At 56.0% G+C, this 20,821-nt stretch overlaps 2 protein-coding genes across 5 annotated transcripts in view; one reads left to right on the plus strand and one right to left on the minus strand.

The window, feature by feature from the left end:
- Window positions 1–7,598: 7,598 nt before the first annotated feature.
- On the plus strand, window positions 7,599–13,884 carry KCNK15 (potassium two pore domain channel subfamily K member 15). Of its 2 annotated transcripts, XR_012018626.1 has the most exons (3): window positions 7,599–7,911; window positions 11,828–12,907; window positions 12,991–13,884. XR_012018626.1 is itself a non-coding variant. In XM_072801169.1 (2 exons), the coding sequence occupies exons 1-2, from the start codon at window positions 7,629–7,631 to the stop codon at window positions 12,538–12,540; spliced, it is 996 nt and encodes a 331-aa protein (XP_072657270.1). In that variant the 5' UTR covers window positions 7,599–7,628; the 3' UTR covers window positions 12,541–13,884. The 2 variants fall into 2 exon arrangements, 1 of the variants encoding a protein (XP_072657270.1); XM_072801169.1 differs by having other exon boundaries at window positions 11,828–13,884.
- The window catches only part of RIMS4 (regulating synaptic membrane exocytosis 4), an 88,194-nt gene continuing 80,729 nt past the window's right edge, over window positions 13,357–20,821 (minus strand). For all 3 annotated transcript variants that reach the window (XM_072801173.1, XM_072801170.1, XM_072801171.1), the window contains 2 exons: window positions 20,521–20,660; window positions 13,357–17,916 (listed from right to left, as the gene is read on the minus strand). In XM_072801173.1, the coding sequence (XP_072657274.1) occupies window positions 17,698–17,916; window positions 20,521–20,660 (359 nt within the window). In that variant the 3' untranslated portion in view covers window positions 13,357–17,697. The remainder of the gene's footprint in view (window positions 17,917–20,520; window positions 20,661–20,821) is intronic.

The raw sequence follows: 20,821 nt of genomic DNA on the forward strand, positions 1-20,821 counted from the left end.
TTTCTTTCTTTCTTTCTTTCCATCTTTCTTTTTCTTTCTTAAAGATTTTATTTATTCATTCACTTAAGATCTTATTTATTTTTAAAGATTTTTTATTGAGAGAGATAGAGCATGAGCACAAGAGGGGAGAGGGAGAGGGAGAAGCAGACTCCCTGCTGGCTGAGCAGGGAGCCACCTTGGGGCTCAGTCCCAGGACCTGGAGATCACAACCTGAGCTGAAAGCAGATGCTTAACTATCTGAGCCCCCCAGGTCCCCACAAAGAAGCTTTCTTTACCAAGGTCTGTTTAATCAGGCTAACAAGTGCTCTGCATTCTTTCTAAACACAACACTCCTGCCCCAAGCATAATAATGAATGCTCACGGCTGGTGGGCCACACCAGGCACTCTGGCACTCTTGCCTCCCTCTGTTCCCTCCCACAGAATAATGTTATAGATCGAAAGTTTGTGTACTGCTCACCCCCAAATTCATGTGTTGAAGTATTAACCCTCAATGATGGTATCAGGAGGTAAGGTCAAGAGAGGGTGGAGCCCTTATGAATGGGATTAGTGCCCTTATAGGAAGACGTATGAGAGGGCTTGCTTTCTCTGTCACCCAGGAAGAGGGCTTTCACCAAGAACCCGGCCATGCTAGCACCCTGATCTCAGACTTCCAGCCTCCATCACTGTGAGAAACAAGCCACTTAATCTATGGTATTCTGTTATAGCAGCCTGAGCGATGACAAATGGCACATTTGCCAAGAATCTGTTGGGTTTGCTCCCAAACCAATTTGCACCGGCCACACTTGTTATTGTAACGATATTCCACAGGCTGGTGAAATATGAGTGCAAAAAGGAAGAGATTTGTTTTTATGAAATTCGCTAGAGATGAGTTGCTAAAAAATACTGTTGATTTAGGCATGGAAGAAACAATGACAAGACAGCCAGAAAAAAACTGCCACAAGAATCTAGAGAGATTCTGCACTCAAGCTGCTGTACAAGGTCTTCAAATCCTGTTCCGCTTGAAAGAAACCCAAATCGGAAACCAGAAGGCAGATTCTGTAGCTTATGTGAGGAGGACAGAGTGAAAAGCCAATTAATAGCTCCACACTCAAAGATAAGAATGGCAAATGTTCAAGGTATATGTCATTTAGAATAATTCCACGCTTTCATTCACTAACCCTGGGCCCCACTGAGCTGGGTGTGTAGGCTTCCACAGGATTATGAGCCTCATCTTATAGGTGAATAAACTGAGGCCCAGCGTGATGGCTGCTAAATGATGGAGCCAAGATTCGAAAGCAGCCAGTCTGGTTGCAAAGTCTGTGCTGTCCAGTGATGTCCAATGGAAGTTTCCATGATGATGGAGATGTTCTAACCTGTGCCTGACCCTGGCATGTGTGGCTAATGAGCAGGTGAAATGGGCTGGTGTGACTGAAGAACTGAATTTTAAAACTGAATTGAATTTTAATTAATTTTTAAAAAGATTTCATTTATTCATGAAAGACACAGAGAAGCAGAGACACAGGCAGAGGGAGAAGCGAGCTTCCTGTAGGAAGCCCGATGCAGAACTTGATCCTAGGACCCCAGGATCATGACCTGATCCGAAGGCAGATGCTCAACCACTGAGCCACCCAGGTGCCCAAATTTTAATTAATTTAAAGACAAATGGCCACCCACACAGGGCTAGTGGTTACAGAGCACAGAGCAGCTCTGTGCTACACTAACTTTAAGACCAGGCTTAAAGACCTGAGCATCGCAGGCGTTTTTAGGGTCTTTGCTTTGACCCTTTCCAGACAATGATATCTTCTCAAATCAAACCCTGCCCTCTTTGATTCAGATGTCTCTTGATCCCAATCCATTATGGTGACTGGAGGATGGGAGGACACTAGCAGGAAGAGAAGGGACAAGTCTATCAGCAATGGCTGAACCCCAAATGCCACGTGGCTATGACCACTATCCTGTGCTGACACTCCGCCACGCTCCTCAGGGCAGGGAAGCATTGCCTTTAGGAGCAAGAGCTTGCCTGCAGGACAGGAGGGCTCCTTCCCTCCTTGACTGTGTGATTTCCTCGTCACTGCAGCCCTTGGAGCCTTGGCTTCCTCCCCTGGGAGGTGGGATGAAAAGTGCCCAGCGTAAGGGTGACATGAAGTGACATCTGCTGAGCCCCTAGATCTCCACTGGGATCCTAGTCACTGACCAGTAAATGTCCTTCCAATTCACTCCAACCCTCAGGGTAACCCTCCTGCTCAGAGCAAAGATAGAGTGGAACCAAAGGAGGTGGGGATGGAGAGAGAGAAATGGTTCCTTTAAAAAAACAATTTTATTGTGAAAATTCTTAATCGTACATGAAAGGACACAGAATGGTTTAACAACTCCCCATACTCCTATCAGTTCATTTTAAAAACTATTAACCAGAGTAAAGGTATCAGTTTTTATTTTTTAAAAATATTTGTATTTATTTATTCATGAGAGAGAGGCAGAGACATAGGCAGAGGGAGAAGCAGGCTCCCTGCAGGGAGCCCAACGTGGGACTCGATCCCAGGACCCTGGTATCACGACCCGAGCCGAAGGCAAACACTCAACCGCTGAGCCACCTGGGTGTCCCCAGAGTAAAGGTTTCAGTATCTCCCTTAACCCAAAGATAACCATCCTTCGGAAAGTGAAGAACTCCCAGAGGCTCCAACTGAATGGCCACAAACTCATGTTGGGAATCCTTTGGGCGGCTCTGGTGGGTCCCAACAGTCAGAGACAGGGTCATGCTCAGACAGCTGTGGCTTATCCCCCAAATAGTATCTGCATCAGCCTGGGAACAATGGTGCCCCCCACACTGGGAAGGGCTATGGCGTTTCCCTGCTCCTAGCTTCCATTTTTCTGGGTCCCTCAAACCATACAGTTTGTCTTCCAGTGCCTGGAAGATTCTGCAAGAACCCCAGATCCTACCTATAATGTTCTTTAAGTTAGCAAGAGGCAGCTTTTTATTTCTTGCAGCCCAGATTCCTTAAATGATACTCAGGCTGCAGAAAGGTTACAGCTGTCATCTTCAAGGAGCTGGTACCTGAAGCCAAAATAATCCATTCTTTTAGGACAGAGACGGGAGAGAGATCTTATCAGGAAAAACACCTGGGCTCTCTGGGCTTCTGGAAAATTACTGAACTATATTTTAACTCTAAAAAATCAATCCTTTCAGATCCCAGGAGGCCTGAGGAATAAGCAGTGCGGAAAAGGAAAAGAAAAAATTAATTTGGCATAAGGGGCACTAGCATTTGCTAGGCACCTACTCTGTGCTGAGTGCTCCTTCACACTTTCATCTAATCTTCACAGAAGTACTGGGAGTCCGATTCCTTCATGCCCATGTCACAGATGAGGAAACTGAGGCTCGATGGTGAAGAAGCTTGCCCAAGAGGGCAAGGCTCACTGAGTGAGGTCTGGCTCACTCAGAAATTCATGTTCTTTCTTACCTTCTGCCCCACCCTGCACCACCTTACGTGACAGCCACTTGTCACTCTCCCAGCCTGCATCTTCTCTTGGACATGGGAATGGCAAGGCCTGCCTGGCTCACAGAGTGTTCAGAAGGTTCTAGACTCATAAGGGATGTGGAATGCTTTGAAAGGCACCCAGGATCCAGCTGGGGGCTGGGACACCTTCCTCATCATCCTCAAAGAGGATCCTGGAAGAGGATCCAAGGCCTCGTGGGGGTGCTACGCGTATGGCTCTGGCATGAAGGGACAGAGGAAAATCGCTGGGTCCCCTGAGGTCCCCAAAGGAGGAAGGAGTGGGGGAGGCCGAGGAAGGGGCAGCTGAAGGAGGTGCCTCGGAGTGCTGCTGTTTTGGGTGACTGCTCAGCTGACGGTTTTGCAAGCTGAGAAATACACATACACAAACTCTGACCTCCTCTGGCTTAAAATAGAGCTGCTGAACCCAAAACGCCAAGCACAGGGCAGAGTCACCTGCCTGGCGGGGCCAGACAGCTCCCCCAGGGCCCCAGTAAAACCCAGCCCCAGCGGGCACACCTGACAAAGCACCGCTCAGCTGTGTGTCACAGGGGCCTCACGACGGTGGGGGTGGCCAGCGAGCCAGGGCTTCTCAGCTCCATCCTAGAGACGAGGAAGCTGGAGCCTGGAGGGGCTGTGGGAGGGGCACGATGCCTGACGAAGCCGTGGGATATAGTGGAAGGATCATGACCTTAGGGACCACACAGCCCCGAGTTCAAGTCCTGGCTCAGCCGCTGCCTGGCTGTGAGGACCTGGCAGGCGGGGCGTCTTCTCTTCTGTGCCTTGGTTCCCCGCACTGGAAAGCGAGCGCTCCGTTAGTCATGTCTGTGAATATGCCTAGCACAGACATGTGCTTCCAGAAAAAGAATTCTTGACATCTGCAGGCAGGCAGGCAGGCAGTTGTACAGAGGGAGCAAACGAGGCTACTGCTAGCGGGCACCTGGGAAGTGACACACATTATCTTTCATGATCCTCCCCGTGGTCTTGTGAGGTGGGCATTATTATCACCTGGGTTTCTCCGAGGGGGAAACCAAGTCCAGAGAGATGTCCTCCCCACATTCACCCACCTAGACAGGAGAGGAGCTGGAATATGAGCCCAGGCCTTGTTGACTCCAGCTTGTCAGTGGCCAGGACTCATTAACTGTCCCCGGAAAGCTCTTTTCAGAAAATCATGGTGCTCCCCACCCCGACCCCGCCGAAGCTGTGGCCCAGGCTCCTGCTCCTCTGGAGGCTGGGCAGGAACCAGAAAAGAAAATTTGCTGATGCCACTATTGCAAATGAGGCTTTCTGAGCCACCGAGATGCAGTCTGGCTTCCCACGGGAACAAGGGGTGCGAGGCCCCCGATTCAGCCCCAGAACTGAGTTCCAGAGCCCACGCTATAATGTCTCTGCGGGCCCGGGGCGTTCACTCGCTTGTGATATTTGAAACGGTGGCTAACACTTCTAGATGAGTCCTCAGGGCCAGATGCTACTTTTAGCGCTTCCTGCCTATGGGCTCCTCCGTCCTCACAACCACTGAAGTCATTCCCGGCTGCTGCTCAAAGAAACGATGGCAAATGTAGCGGCTTGAACAACACAAGTGTGCATCTCCCACTCCCGTAGGATGGAGGGCTACACAGGTGGCACTGGCCTGAAACTGAGGTGTCGGTGGGACCGCATTCCCTTCTGGAGGCTCTAGGGAGGCATCGCCTTGCCTTTTCCAGATTCTAGAAGTCACCTGCTCTCCTTGGCTTGTGGCCCCTTTGTCTCCATCTTCAAAGCCAGCAACGTCGGGCCAAATCCTTCTCATTATCTCTTTGGTTGTCCCTCTTCTGCCTCGGTGTCCACGTATAAGGACCCTTGTGATGCCCCCTGGCCCACCCAGATAGTCCAGGATAACTTCCTGTCACCAGGTCAGCTGATTAGCAACCTCCACTCCACCTGCAACCCTCATCTCTGCTGTGCATCCTAACCTATTTATAGGTTCCAGGGAAAGAACGTGGGCATCTTTGCAGGGGTGGTGCACAGCACCTTATGAAACAAGAACTTTGCTAACCCTGTTTTACCAGGGGATGAGGGGGAACTGAAACATCCCAAGTTTGTACGGCGGTAAGCAGCAGAGGTGGGATATGAACCCAGGCAGTCATGGTGCAGAGTCCCTGCTCTCAACTTCTCCAGGCTGCTGCTGGTCATCTGTCCACAGTCACCGGGTGTGTGCTGTGCCAGATCTGGGTGCTGGGGACAGAGAGGCGACCAGGGGAGGCTCCCTGTGCTCAGGAGGACATCCCAGGTATGGGATGTGAGGATCACAATGCAGTGGGATGAAGGCAAGATGGCAGGAGCTCAGAGGCCTCTGGCAGCACAGAGGACGGCCACCTGCAGAGGCGCCAGGGAAGGACGCATCCAATAAACTGGGAGCTAAAGGATGTAGCCATGCCTACAGCGTAAGGAGACTGTCATGATAAAATGCATTGATACTTGCAAAGTGCTTCATCCTGGCAGGCATTCAATAAATGTGGGCTGGTGAGTGTGATGGGAAGGGGACTGTTCTAAGCAAAGCAATTTTGTGCAAGGAGCTGATAGTTCAGTGTGGCTGAAGCAAAGCAAAGCAAAGCAAAACAAAACAAAACAAAATCACAAAGGGACTGTAGGGGGAGAGGCTGGAGTAGGGATCCAGGGAGAGGGGACGCGTGCCAAGGCTGCAGCAGAGTCCAGGCCACGTAGATGCTCTGGACACCTGCAGGAGAGGCTGCCCGGGGCTTGCCCAGAATCCCCACAAAGACCCACCCTGGACTCTGAAATGAGTCTCACCTCAGTGCAGGGCAGCAGGAGTGGATTCCTTGGGGAGTGAGGTCGACGGAAGGCTTCCCAAGCACCCAGCTGTTCAGGCCAAAGACCCAGGCATCATCTCGAGTCCCCCTTTGCCCTCCAGATCCGGCCCATCAGCAGGGGCTCCTGCTCCATGCATCAGGGTAACACCAGCTGGGGTAACGGACTGCCCCCATTGCCTCGGGGCTCCACACAACAGGAGCTCAGAATCGGTGCTCCTGGTCATTCGGGCACCCGGGCTCCGTCCACTGTGGCTGTGCCCTCTCCTAAAGACTCCACCTCTCTGCATTCAGTCTGCAAGTGGGGGAGAGAGAGGTAGAGCATGGCACGGGGAAGGCCAGGCCTGGAAGTTGACATAGGTCACTTGTGCCCACATGCTGTTGGCAACAGTTGTAAGTGCAAGGGAGGCTGAGACATGTGGCTGGGCGTGTGTGCCCAGCTCCAGCTCCCCACCACATCTCAGATCCATGGGCTTCTCCGCACCTCCGTCCCTGCCACCCACCACCACCACCATGCACGTGGACGACAAGAGTCTCCTAAATAGCCTAACTCTTAGCCACCACCCCTTTCCCACAGGACAGCCAGGATGCTCTCAAAAAAAAAAAAAAAAAAAAAAAAAAAGTCAATCTGATCACTGGCATGTGTTTTCTGGATACAGCCTTTCTGGTCTAAGGGACTATAAGACCCTGTGTGAAGTTGCCACCCTACTGTCCTGCTCCCAGCTGTTCCAGCCCCAGCAGGCCAATTCCCCAGCCACGCTGGTTCTCTGCTTATGGGCCTTGCACCTGCTGCCTGGACCCTCCCTCCCCAGTCACTCCTCAGGGAGACCTTTCCCACCACCTCCGCCAGCGTGCCCCCCCCCCCAGGAACGGTTTCCCTTCTGTCTCCCACTTGTCTCCCACTGTGTGTCTGTTAGACAACCCTCCTTTCTAGGATACCAGCTCTGCGGACCCCAAAAAGCTTGTTTGCCCCAGTCGGTGCTCAGTAAAGTTTTGTCGGATGATTGAACAAATGAATGACTGGCCCAAGGTCCCAGGACCATAGTGGTGGGGACCGGACACCTGCAGACCCGGGCTTTGGGCGCTCGCTCGCCCCAACTGTCCCTGCGGGCAGACACCTGCGCCCCCGAGCGCCCGGCGGGTAAACAAAGGCAGGGGACTGGGGGGGCAGGAGGAGCCCGCTCGGCCCTCCTCGCCGCCCCGCTCCCCGAGGCCCCGCCTCCACCCCCCCACCCCCGCGTCCGGCCGCCGCAGCCCGCTCGGGCGGCGCGCGCGGGGCGGGGGCGGGGGCGGAGCGCGGGGCGGCCGTCGGGGCGCACGGCCGGGCCCGGGGCGCGGGGCCCGCGGCGCCGCCATGAGGCAGCAGAGCGTGCGCACGGCCGCGCTCATCCTGTGCATCCTGTCCTACCTGCTGGTGGGCGCCGCGGTCTTCGACGCGCTCGAGTCCGAGGCGGAGCGCGGCCGGCAGCGGCTGCTGGCCCAGAAGCGCGGCGAGCTCCGCAGGAAGTACGGCTTCTCGGCCGAGGACGACCGCGAGCTGGAGCGCCTGGCGCGGCAGGCCGAGCCGCACCGCGCCGGCCGCCAGTGGAAGTTCGCCGGCTCCTTCTACTTCGCCATCACCGTCATCACCACCATCGGTGAGCGGCCCCGCGCGGCCCCGCGACGCCCCGGGCGCGAAGCCCCCTGCGGTCCTCCGCCCGCGCTCCGCCGAGGGGCCCGGCGTGCACGCGGGCGGGCGGGAGGAGCCAGGGGCCCAGGCTGGCGCGCAGGCGGCACGCGGGGTGCTGCGGCCACCTCCGGGGGGACCGTGGAGCGGGCGGCGCGCAGTGGCCGCAGGTGGAGGCTTCCCCGCCCGGCAGCCTCGCCCTCGCCCTCGCCCTCGCCGCGTGACCTCAGGCGACTTGCTTAACCTCCCGAGCCTCACTTTTCCCCTCTGTAAAATGGAGCTTGCGGATAGGCCTGATGTCAGGGCTGCGCTAAGATCATCATTGCCAAGGGGCTAACGGCTGCAGAAAGTTTTAGCGCAGGGTCTGACACATAGAAAGCACTGGAAAGGAGAGATGGATTTTTGTATTATAATTATGCTGCTACTCCGTGAGAACGGCATCCAGTCTGTCTTAGTCACTGCAGTGTACCCAGCCTAGCGCATAGTAGACACTCAATAAATATTTGTGGAAGGGATGACTGATTATCACAAGCTTTGGACCTCACCCTCGGGGATCCAGAGCAGTTTCTCTGCAGCATCTGGACCGTCAGCCGTTGCCATGGCTACCGTCTGGCTGGTACCTGCTGAGCTGGGGAAGCAGGAATGGAGTGGAGCAGGCTCTGCAGGGCTCCAGGCCGGGTGTCAGCTGCTTCCCGGGTCCCAGCTGTGGATGTCTAGGCACACACACCACCACCACCCCGGCCCGGCCCCAGGGCTTGGATCACCACTCTGAGCATTGGAGAAAGTTTTTTTCATAATGCCCCAGCAAGTGAGCGTGAGCTGTGGGTTAAGAACCTGGCAATTACATAGCCCAGACTTCTGTTCTCATCTCTGTCACCTCCTGTCTTCTCTGGCAATTGGATGTACCTCTCTGAGTCCTAGTTTTCTCGACTGCAAATGCAGTTCTTGCTACCTCCCTGGGTGGTTGCCAGGTTTAAATGAGGTCAAGTGTGTAAAATGCTTGGCACGGTGCCTGAGGCTAATTAGGCACTATTAATTAGTAATAATAACATTTCATTGTTTGCCAGCTGTGGGCCCAGCTCCCATTTAGCCCTTTATGCCTCCTGTCAACATGCTTCCTAGGCACCTCTGCTTCCCTACCTGGGGTCAGCCCTAGACACTCCCTGTTGCCATGCCAGCGGGTGGGACCCCATCCACCTCTTTTCTGCCCACCCCCACACTATCCAGAGGCCTTTGGTCTTCTCTGCTGGCAGCTCCTCTGTGGCATTTGGGAGCCTGAGGAAAGGGACCCAGTGGAAACAACCGGAATATTGCCTTTTCTGGCCACCTAGGGGCGCCAGCTCGTGCCGTGTGATCGGGCTGCATAAGCCAGCCTTGCAGAGAGCTGGTCGCCAGAACTCAGGAGCTAGAGTTCTGTGTGGATGAGAGAGGCGCTGAGCAGCTGTGGAGGAGAGTGGTTAATGGCTCAGGCCCTGGGATCTTTGGGCAGCTCCTCACTCTGAGCCTTGGTTCCTCCTCTGCAAAATGGGGATCATAATATCATCTCCTACAGTTATTGGGGGGGGGGAGTACAATAATCTCTGTAGAGTACCTAGCATGCTTAATTATTTTCATCATTCGCTTCACTCTGTCAAAGCCTGACATAGCCCCCAAACAGCTGGAAACAGCACTGCCCCGGCACCTGACTGCCAAAGAGGCTCCTCTGTCTCACACTCAGCACTCCCTTCGGTTAGATTTGATTACTGATGATGATGATGAGGATTAATTATTAAACTTTCATTGAACCCTTAGTCTGTGTCCAGCTCTGTTCAGGACACTGGTGACTAGGGACACAGGGAAGTGATTGGCATGGTCTCTGGCCTCAAGGACCTCACAGTCTAGTGGTGGATGGAGCTCCCCCAATAACAGATGGAGACAAACTGACATGAGGAGTCATGGGTCTTTAAAACATGTACTGTGTTGATATTTTGAATAAATTATACATGCACACAGCACACACTCCACGGGCTACAGAAGAGGGGAGAATGAAAAGGGAGTCTCCCTCTCACCCGGTCCCTCAACCCATAAATTCCTTTCCCTGGATTAAATATAGTCATCAGTTTTTTGTGCATCCTTCCGGACATATTCTCTGCTCATGAATTCCTTTAAAACACTTCCATTATATAGACATTAGGTTGTACCCACTGTTTTTTGTCTCTCGCTTTTTTCACTTGATATTTTTTGGTGATTTAAAAAAAAATCCCTAAAAAGCTGTGTCACCTTGGGGTGCCTGGATGGCTCAGTCAATTAAGTGTTGGACTCTTGATCTGAGCTCAGATCTTGATCTCAGGGTCATGAGCTTGAACCCTGTGTTCCAGCCTACTTAAAAAAAAAAGAAAAAAAAGCTGTGTCATCTTTTCCGTGGCTGTAGAATGGGGGTTCTCGACCATGGCACTATTGACGTATTGGACTGGGTAACTCTGTTGCAGGGCTGGCCTGTGCATCATGGGATGTTTAGCAGCATCCTTGGTCTCTCTGCCCACTAGAAGCCAATAGCACACAGCCACCACCTCCGAGTTGTGACAACCAGAAGTGTCTCTAGCCATTGGCAAATGTCCCCCTGGAGGACAAAATTACCCCTCGTTGGAGCCACTGCTATGGAGGGCTCTGTCATTCGGTGAGCACCATGATTTATTGCACCAGACCCTTCTTGATGGACTCTTGGGTTGTTTTCACCATAAGCAGCGATGCTTCAGTGACGACCCACATGCCTACCACACTTTGCACACGTGTGTCTTGGAGGACTAACTTGCTAATTGTGGAACTGCACGACCCAAGGGTTTGTACATTTACACTTTGGCAGATGGTGCCCATTTGCTAGAGGAGGCGTATTCTCTTGGGCAAAGGCTCACCTGACTTTCCTGGGTTATGGACTCCTTTGAGAAAGCCACGAAAGTTTTCACTGCTCTCGCCAGGAATGCTCATTTCCTGCTGATGGCACAGTGGTCCAGGATTCAAGGAAGCCCTCTCCTGTGTAGGTCTCCTGTGACAGTGAAGAATTGCTACACCAGACTGAAGAAATACTTAGGGATGTGGGAAGAAGTGGGCTAGGGGGAGTGGGGAAAAGGGTTTCAGGGGAGGGAAGAATCATGAGAAGAGGCAAGTGGAGGTGGGGTGTGCTGGTTGGGGAAGCAACGCGGGGTGAGGCTGGACAGGTTGGGGGGTGGGAGTCAGACGCCTCGTGAGAACTGGTGGGTGCTTTACCCTGTGGGTACTGGGGCATCATGGAAGATTTTGCTTTTTAAATCAGGGCATCATTTACACACAGTGAAACGCACCATTTTCCAGTGTAGCAGCCTTCTGCAGAGTTTTGACAAATGAGGGCCTGTCAGGCAACTGCAGCCACCACCAAGACCTAGTAGGCTTCCATCACCCCCGAATTTGCCTTGCCTCTTTCCGGTTAACCCCTCCTCCAACCACAAGGACTGGCAACCACAGATCTGCCCTCTGTCCCCACAGTTTTGCCAGAACGTTTCCAGAATGTCATTTCAACGGAACGGTGCAGTATGTAGTCTTTTGAGCTTGGCTGACGCAGCTGAGATCCACCCTTTGCTGGGCAGGTAACCCTCTTGGTGCCTTTCTGTTCCTGAACAGATGCACTGGGTGGACGTTCCGCAGGTTCTTTGCCCGTCCCGTCCCCCCCCCCCCCCGACCGAGGGAGGACGGTGGGTTGTTGACAGTTTGGGGCGATTAGGGATAGCGCGCGAGGTCTCAGAGGCGGGGAGCGACCTAGTTAGAAGCAGGAGCTTCGGGGAGGCTGCGCCGGGGCGGGGCCGGGGCGGGGCCGGGGCGGGGCAGGGGCGGGGCGGCCGCGGCGGGCGCTCACCGCTCCCCTCCTCTCCCTCCAGGGTACGGCCACGCGGCGCCGGGCACGGACTCGGGCAAGGTCTTCTGCATGTTCTACGCGCTCCTGGGCATCCCCCTGACGCTGGTCACCTTCCAGAGCCTGGGCGAGCGCCTGAACGCGCTGGTGCGGCGCCTCCTGCTGGCGGCCAAGCGCTGCCTGGGCCTGCGGCGGCCGCGCGTGTCCCCCGAGAACATGGTGGTGGCCGGGCTGCTGGGGTGCGCCGCCACCCTGGCCCTCGGGGCCGCCGCCTTCGCGCACTTCGAGGGCTGGACCTTCTTCCACGCCTACTACTACTGCTTCATCACCCTCACCACCATCGGCTTCGGCGACTTCGTGGCGCTGCAGAGCGGCGAGGCGCTGCAGAGGAAGCCGCCCTACGTGGCCTTCAGCTTCCTCTACATCCTCCTGGGGCTCACGGTCATCGGCGCCTTCCTCAACCTCGTGGTCCTGCGCTTCCTGGCGGCCAGCGCCGAGGCGCCCGAGCGCGCCGCCCGCCGCCCCGGCCCGCTCCGCGCGGGGGCGCCCGAGAGCCGCGGCCGCTCCCCGCCCCGCCGCCCCCGGGCCCGCGCCCGCGGCTCCGCCTCGGTCTCCTCCCGCGCGCAGCGGCCGCAGCCGGGGGCCCGCGACAACCTGGGCTTCTCGCCTCCCTCGAGCCCCGGGGCCGTGGGCGGCGGCGCGGCGGGCAGGCCCCCGGCCCGGCGGAAGTCCATCTGACGGGCGGCCCGGCCCTGGCCGCGGCCCCGGGCCACCGGTCAGCGCCGCCGCGCCCCGGGACTTGGGCCCTCCCTCCTCTCCAAAAATAGAGTAAAGCCCCAGCGGAAAACCCCGGAGGTGCGAATCCCCGGTGGTCCGCGTGGTTTGGGGAAGGCGTGGCCACGTCAGCCTCCCGGGAGAGGCTGCCCGGCCCCGGCCCCGCCGCCCGCCGCCGCTCCCCTGCTGTGCAAGGGGCAGGTTCTCCGCGGGGCCTTGGACGCGGGCCCCCGCAGGTGAGGCCAGCCGCGCACCCCGGCAGGGGCCTGACCCGTGTGGACCTGGAAGCATGTCCTGTCCGCGCTGCTTGAAGCCCCTCACTGGCCCACGTGTGAGTGAAGCGCGCCCCCTCCTCGGGGCCCCCTCCCCCTCCCCCTCCCCCCCCCCCCAGTCTGATACTCTGTCCCTGGCCAGTGCCGCCCCAGGACGAGAGGGGGCCTTGCTGACACCCGCATCCCTGGGGCACCGGACGCAGCAGCATGCCCTGGAGGAGCCCTCGTCTGGCGGCAACTGTGAGATCTGGGTCCTGCCAACTGCCCACCATGTGACCTTGGGGACTGTCATCCCCGCCCTGGGCTTCGGTTTCCACGGCTGTAATAGGGCTGCGGTTCACCTGGAATCCGCTCCCCACCCCGCTGCATCTCTGGAAGGGTCACGTGCCCTGCCCCCTGCGACGCCCCTGGTGGCCCTGCTGGCATCCTGTAGCACTCTGCTCCTCCGAACACCAACTCCCCTTGGCTTCCCGGACAGAACTCTCCATACAAAGCAGAGCCAGCCAGGTTAGAAAAGCCAAAAACTTTTAATTTTCAACATGAGCTACATGGTCATGAACACAATGCAACATGGCCCGCTCCAACCCAGGCCTCCCCCCGCCCCAGGGAAACCCTCCCTCCCCAAAGTCCCGAGCAGCTCCCGCTCCCGGAGAGGGAGTGAGGGAAAAAATGGGTGGATGGAAAGGCCCCCAGCCCATGGACCCGGGGTCTGGCCTCCCTGCTGCTCATTCAGGAGGCAGCCAGGGAGTGAAGCGGTTCCAGATGTCAAGCCTGAGGCCCCGGGTTCGAGTCTCCACTTCGCCCTCACAGAAGCTAGGAGCACAATGGACACGGTCCGCCTCCCCGCACAGGGTTGGTGAGTCCGATGAGCTCATGGACATGGCGGCTTTCCATCCACTCCTAGGTGCTGCTGTACAGACAAGGGGCCCTCCCAGAGAGCCAAGGGAATCATTACAGGGGAATGTGGGGGGGCTTGCTCCCCTGGGCCTGGCACAGTGCTGCTGCTCAATAAATAAATGCAGGTGGCCTTGCCTGACGCAACAGCTGTGCTCCAAGGTGGGGGTGGGGGGCTCGGCGCCGCCTCTGGACACAGGTGCCCAGGAGCTCCTGGTTTAAGGAACTGGATGGTGAATCAGCTTGTAAAGTGCGTAACCACCCCTTAAACTACCTGCCTCACCTCCTCACATCACTCTGAACTGCTGCAGAACTGAGTTCTAGTCCCGGCTCCACCATGAACCCACAGTGGGACCTTTGAAGGTACCCTCCCCCCCCCCAGGGCCTCAGCTCCCTCCTCTTTACATTGGAGCTCCTAATACTGATCCCCTTTACTGCCAGGGGCTCTACTGAGGCTGTATGTGACAGTGACAGTGACGTAAAAGCACTATAGGAAGGCCAGATCTTGTTACAGCTAAAGGTCTTGTGAGGCTTTCCCTAAGAGGAGCTGTGCCACGGCCACCTCATTCCCACACAGCCCTAGACGGGAAGGGGGTGCTTCTCATCTCCCTCACGTTGGTCCTACAGGGTTATGACCCCCTCAGTGGGAGCCCCTACCTGGACACTGAGACCTGAACCAAACCCTGTGCACCCTCAGTCAGCTGGGCCAGGCCTAAAGAGAGCAAAGTCTCTCTGGCAATTCTCTCCCCCAGACCTGGGCCCGCAGAGATGGAATCACACAGGCTGGGGGCCCCACAGCTTAAAGACCACAAGTACCTATCATGGCAGGTGTGCCCGGGCAGTGGCTTCCTGTCCCAGGAAGGAGGGAAGCAGGACAGAGCCCCTGTCTTGTCTGTGGCTCCTCTGCTGAAGGGTCTTGGGCAAGTCACTTCCTGACTCTGGGCTTTAACTGCCTCACCTCTCAGATGGGCTGCAATTTGCCCTGCCCATCTTTTCTGGGCCGCTGGAAATCTCTACAGAGAGAAGGGAGGAGGAAGTGTCGTGGGAAATGCAGCCCCACTGGTTCTGCTCTGGCTCAGCCTCAGCCTCAGGTGGGGGGAGGCCCAGGCTGGGGGTGCCACTGAACTCACAGGCGACCCCAGAGGCAGGCCTCGGTCCTCACCTATAAAATGGACTTCGTGAATGGTCCCCGAGGCCCTCCCCCATGTGTACAGAAAGCAGATTGTGGCAAAGGGAAAATGGAGGCTTCCTCCCACGGTAGCCTGTGACCTTTGGCCCAGTGATTGAAAAAAAAGAATCAGCCCCTAGTGACCCCAGCTCCTGGCTCCCAGCTCTCCACAATTCCACTTCTCAGCTACTCTCCAGATGGAGTACGAGCTGGCAAAAGATCAGACAGCAGTAGAGACAGGCTGGGTTTGAAGGTTCCCCAAAGCTAATGCTGAGAACTGCCACCCCCTCCCCCAAACCCCCATCTCTTGGTGAGGACAGACAGTGGTTCCCACACCAAATGGTCAGAGCCCCTTGGAAGCGGGGCACGTGCTCACAATGATGATACAAAGAAACAGGGCTCTAGCCCCCACCCCACCCCACCAGGAGGTGAACTGAGATTTCACAGAACAAACAAGAAAGTCATTGAGGGGGGCCCTCGGTGACCACCCCCAGGATGTTGTTATTGCTTTGGAGCAAGCTCTCTCTCTTTATAAAGGCTGTGCAGACCCCAGAGGGTAGGCTCGGGCAGGAGTGGGGGGCACGGGGGCACCGAGGCCTCTCTCCCTCTGTGTGGGACAGCCAGGGTCTGCCCCCCCGTCTTTGAAAAGCTACCCCTGAACAACCAGAGCAGGGACGGCTGGAGAGAGAAGGCGCTCTCCTGGCTCAAAATATTCCGAATGATGAGTAATAAACGGACAGCAGAGAAATCACACTGGTCAAAAAAAAAAAAACAAACAGGGGAGGGGCTGATTCTGGGCCTCAGATCTGAGGCCATCCAGAGCCCTGCTGCCTCCTGCCCCAGCCTCGGGATTCCACCCAGCACAATCCCAGGAAGCTTGGGCATCTCCGTCTCCCCTTCCCAGTGCAGCATGGGAAGCTCCATGGAGGCGGTATAACTCATCCAGAACTTTAAAGGCTCCCCAGGGCTTAGACAGGCAGAGGGAGGAGAAGGGAGAGAAAGGGAGGGAGGTGGAGAGAGAGGAAGGGGTCCCAGGTGGAAGAAATTGCCTGGTCGATAGCCTGCAGTGAGGCCAAGGACCAGGCGGGGCTGAACACCGCTGGGCATCCCCAGTGGAAGATGACATCGTCCCGTGGAGCCCAGGCCTCTCCACCAAGGCCCACAACCCTCCGGGGTCCTTCACAAATAAAACCAGTACCAAAGATAATGCATCAGAACATCTGAGTATAAGGGGCAGCTCCAGCTACAACCCTGGGGTAGGGGGTGTTGGGGAGGGAAGAGGAAGGGCTGGCCTCCCATGAACCAGGCTCCAGGCCCAGACCCAGACTAGTGAGGAGACAGCCGTCTCCTGGAATGTTCTGGTGCCTCCTCTCCACCCCCGTCCTGGAACTCTGCAAGGACTATATGCAAGCTAAGAGCAGGCCCCAGGGCCTGGAACACTAACTCTACCCAGCTAAACTGGACTACGCCCTACACAGCAGGGACTGGGTTAACAAGGGGTGGTGGGCTGCTGGGTGCCTCCCAGGGGAGGTGGCAGAAATGTGCTTCTATAAAGAGGGGCCAACCTGTGTCCTCCCAGCATGCAAAAGGGCTTCCAGAGGCCTCGGGGAGGGCTGGACCAGGAAGGCAGCTACCCAGGCCCGCTTGAGAAGGAATCTCCTGATTCTTACACTCATGAGCCAAGGTAGTTGAGGCCGGGGCAGTGGGTTCTGCCCTTAGTACAGGATGGTTTGTTTAAAAAGACTAAAATAGGGAAGCTCTGTTGCCTCCCCAGACCCCTAGCCTGGAGGCAGAGGGGTAGACAAGAAGACCTTTGACCTCATCCAACGAGGAGGGCTTCTCCTATTTGGGAAACCCTTGCCTTGGCACCACCAGTCAGTCCCAATCCCAACTTTACTCAGGCTCCCTCTCCAGTCCGGCGTCCCCAAAATTCAGAGACAGTGAGTGCTCCGGACTTGGGGTTCTCGAAAGTCAGGGTCCCGCAGTTCTTCCACCAAAACACAGACGACCCAGTTCTTTCCAGTCCACTGTTTCCAAACTAGCTTGTTGCAGTCCCATGGAGCATAGCACCCCGGGGGTGGGGTGGGGGTGGGTTCTGTGCCAGGCTCAGGGCACTGCCTCCTTTCCTTTGGTCCCTGCTGGACCCCCAAATTCCTAGAGCCACCGGAAGAGGGGCAGGCAGGAAGGGACAGACACGGACTCAGACACGCTGCGGCAAAGCTCCTTCCACAGGCAGGCGGAGGGAGGCCGAGCTCCTCTTCAAGCGGGAGGCTCTGGACCTCCCCGGAGCTGGCTCCGGATCCTTGCAGAGCTGCCCCATCGGCTCTGGGGCAGGAGTAGCTGCCTGAACCCGGTACCGCAGGAAAGACACTTGCTGGTAATTGGCACCATGGAGATGGCCGCTGGGTTCTGGACTTGGCTCCGGGCAGCGAGCTTCCGAGGAGGCAAAAAGGGGGAGCAGTCGGACAGTGTCTGGGACGGGAAGATGGTCTGCGCTGCCGCCTCAATCTTTTCCTTTCTCCGGATTGCAGCCACGTCCACCAGGTCAAGAACTGGCCAAGTCAAAAGTGCAGCCAATCCCGTTGGGAGAGGGAAGGTCTCAGGGGGTAGGAGGCAGAGAGGGGGTGAGGAGGGGCCCTGGGGGGGCAGGTTTCCCCATTCTGCTTCCCCGCTATGGGGGAGAACCCCATCCTCCTCTGTTCAATGTGCCCCTGGGCCTGGGGTCCCAGGTTGGGGCTGGGCATTCTCCAGGCCTTGTTGGGGAGCCCCCCCCGCCCCACCCCGGCCCTAAGATCGCTCGCCACAGGGCCCCACGGTGCTCTCAAGGGACAACTGGGACGCCTGCCGGAGCAGGGGGCCCGCGGCGGGGTCCACCATGGAGGAGGTGGGGAAGAGCTTGTACCAGCCCACGGCTAGGGTGGTCAAGTCCAGCTCCTCCAGCAGCACTCGAGCCACACCCATGAACTGCTTCCGCTCCATCCGCCCGTAGTTTCCCCATACGATCACCTGGGGGGCAAGAGACGCTGCGGTTCAAATCCTGCCAGTGTTGCTCACAGGTCACCCCCGCACCTACTCCATCTCTGAGTCCCGTGGATGCTACTGCCTTAGAATGCCCCAGGCCTGACCGCACTTTCCTGGCTCTGGTGCCACCATTATCGCTCGCCTGGACCACTGGCTTCCTGCCTCCCAGCTAGCCCTCTCCATTCCACCCTCCACATCCTCCGTCTCTGAAGCCAAGCCGGGATGGCTGACCCTACATTGTGAGTCCCCTGCCTGGTCTGCCCCCCTCCAACCCCCACCTGGCCCCCTGCTTCCAGATCCTGGGAAACCCTCCACGTGAAACAAGTTTTAAAAGTGGCTGGTAGAGGTGCAGGTGCTAACTCCCTTCCTTTTCCCAACTGACTCCTCTACAGTGCCTTCCCTGCACTGTGGTCAGTACTCTCTCAGCATAGCCAGTTGGGTGATTCCAGTGGCTGCAGGACCCCCACGTGCTTGCTCTTATGTATCTCCAGTTCTAACTCTGTCCCCTCCGTGAAGGTGGGCTGGCTCGATCATTCCGTAGACCCTGGCGGTTTTCATACACAGCTTCTGGGGTCAGACACATGTAGTAGGTTCAAATCCCAGTCCTGGCTGGGTGGTTTGGGCAAGTCATCTAACCTCATGGGGTCTCAGAGTTCTTGTTTCTAAAGGAAATTATCCCCAGTTTACCTCATGCAGAAGGATCAGAGGGATGGATATAAAAGCTCACTGTAAACTCTCGGCTGCTCCTCAAGCACAGAGTAAGATGAAAACGGTGTGAGCCTATGCTACTGTGACGTGCTTTGTGGCGGGAACTAATCCAAAGCTACACTGGTTTCAAAGTCAATCTTCCCAACAACCCTACAAAATGCTCCCATTTTAGTTGTTCAAACTGAGTCTCGGAGAAGTTAAATCATTTACCAAAGGGGGCTCACCTGACCAATCTTCAGTGCTCCTTGGGTAGCTGCTCAGAGGGTCTACCTCTAATGCACGGATGGATTCATTTTAAACTGGGGTTATGAGCTGAACTGTATTTTCCCCAACTTGATGTTGAAGCCCTAGCCCCCAGAATGTACCTGTATTTGGAGTCAGAGCCTAAGATTCAAATGAGACCATTAGGGTGACCCTAATCCAATCCAACTGGAGTTCTAAGAGAAGGTTAGGACACATGGAGAGACACCAAGGATGCATGTGTGCACAGCAGAAAGACCATACAAGGACACACAGTGGGAAGGTGGCCGTTTGCGAGCCAAGGAGCAAAGTCTCAGAAGAAACTGAATACCCTGATCTTGGGCTTCCAGCCTCCACAACTGTGACAAATAAATTTCTGTTGTGCAAGCCACCCAATCTGTGGTACTTTGTTACGGCAGCCCTAGCAAACTAATACAACTGGTGATCAGATCTCGTGTCTGGTGCTGGTGAGTCTGTCCTGCTCTGACATTCAGAGAGCTCAGTTAGCAACGACCCCTTCCCTATTTCTGCTTCCCCACCCTCTCCACATCCTGGACAGACCATTCTCTGGAGCTTCCCCAAAGATGCTCAGGCCAGAGGCCAGAATGCATGACCTTCATCTAGTAGACGAGACCTGCCCCCTAGATGGTCGTCTGGTGGGTTACATTGTGGCTGCATGCCTCCAGGCTAGAAGACTTTTCCCAAACTTTTTTTGACAGGGATATACAGTAAGACACTTAGAGTGAGGCGCATACGTGGGATTCCCGATTAAGGCAAGTGCCTCTCACCAAATACGGCTTGCCTTACTAAGAATGATAAATGTTTTCTTTCCTATTCCATTTCATTAAACAAGCTAACAAACAAATTTGCTAAGAGGTGCTAACCTTATTTCACAGCTCACTAATGGGTCTTAACCCTCAGGTTGAAAAATCCTGCCCTGGACAGGCTCTGGGCTTCCGGGTTTGGCAAAAAGTCCCACTGTCTTGGCAACTTGTAACACTTTGGGCCTGTCCTCATTTGCTTTTCCTGTCCTCGTTAGAAGCAAGAAATTGAGGCACCAGCTAGAGGCGCCCGAGTAGCAGCTCTGCGATGACGGGCATACGGTTCCCGCAGGCATCTGACCTGGGCCCTGCCGACGCCCACGATGGGCAGCTATTTCCAGCTCCATGTCTGAGTCACCCTTAGGACCCTCCTAATGGCCAGGGGGACAAATGCTTCTCTGGCTCCTCCACACCTCCCAGTCGATTATCTCTGTGCTCCAGGCCCAGCCCCGGGCTTCCAGAGGCTGTTAATAATAACAAGAACAATGGGACAGCCATTTGAAGAACGTTTCCTATGGGCCAAACATATTTTTCTTGCATAATGCATACATTTCGTTGTCACAATAATGTTCTCTGGAGGGTCTCCATCTTACAGATGAAGCATCCCCATCTTATATAGATGAAGCAGCCAAGGCTCAAAAAAGAACTGGTGCCAAGCTGTACCCGTGGAGCTCAGATCAACCACAGAGCTCTACTTCCTCCAGGGGAAGCTCTCCAGAGACTTTCTCTCTTCCCAGGAGTGCCCTCCTCTCCCTCTGGAACTAGGCACACAGACACACACACACACACACACACACACACACACACCAGCGCCCCTCACCTGCAGGACTTTGCCCTGGGGACTCTCAGGAAACAGCAGCACCTGGTTATACAGCGGGTCCAGGGACTTGCGAGCAACTTTGGTCTTCTTCTTGGCAATGCAGACGCCGTTCTCCAGCAGGTAGGCCTTGATATAGGCCGCTGAGGACAGGCCAGTGGGGAGAATTCCAATAGGGCCCTCAGACGGTGGGTAAATGGCTGCCCACCCACTGCTGGGGGCCAGCTGTCCCCTGGGGTTTGAGGAGACAGCCACAGAGGTGGGTGTGGTGGTAGATGTGGATGATGGGGTACAGCCAGGGTTG

This window comes from Canis lupus, chromosome 26 (genome assembly GCF_048164855.1).
Source record: "Canis lupus baileyi chromosome 26, mCanLup2.hap1, whole genome shotgun sequence".
Classification (NCBI taxonomy): domain Eukaryota; kingdom Metazoa; phylum Chordata; class Mammalia; order Carnivora; family Canidae; genus Canis; species Canis lupus.

What these genes read in the sequence shown, in the direction of transcription:
- KCNK15 (XM_072801169.1), top strand. Translation starts at nt 7,629, where the DNA reads ATGAGGCAGCAGAGCGTGCGCACGGCCGCGCTCATCCTGTGCATCCTG. An exon ending in CACCGTCATCACCACCATCG is followed by an intron (nt 7,912 to 11,827) that starts GTGAGCGGCCCC and finishes CTCTCCCTCCAG; the next exon opens with GGTACGGCCACGCGGCGCCG.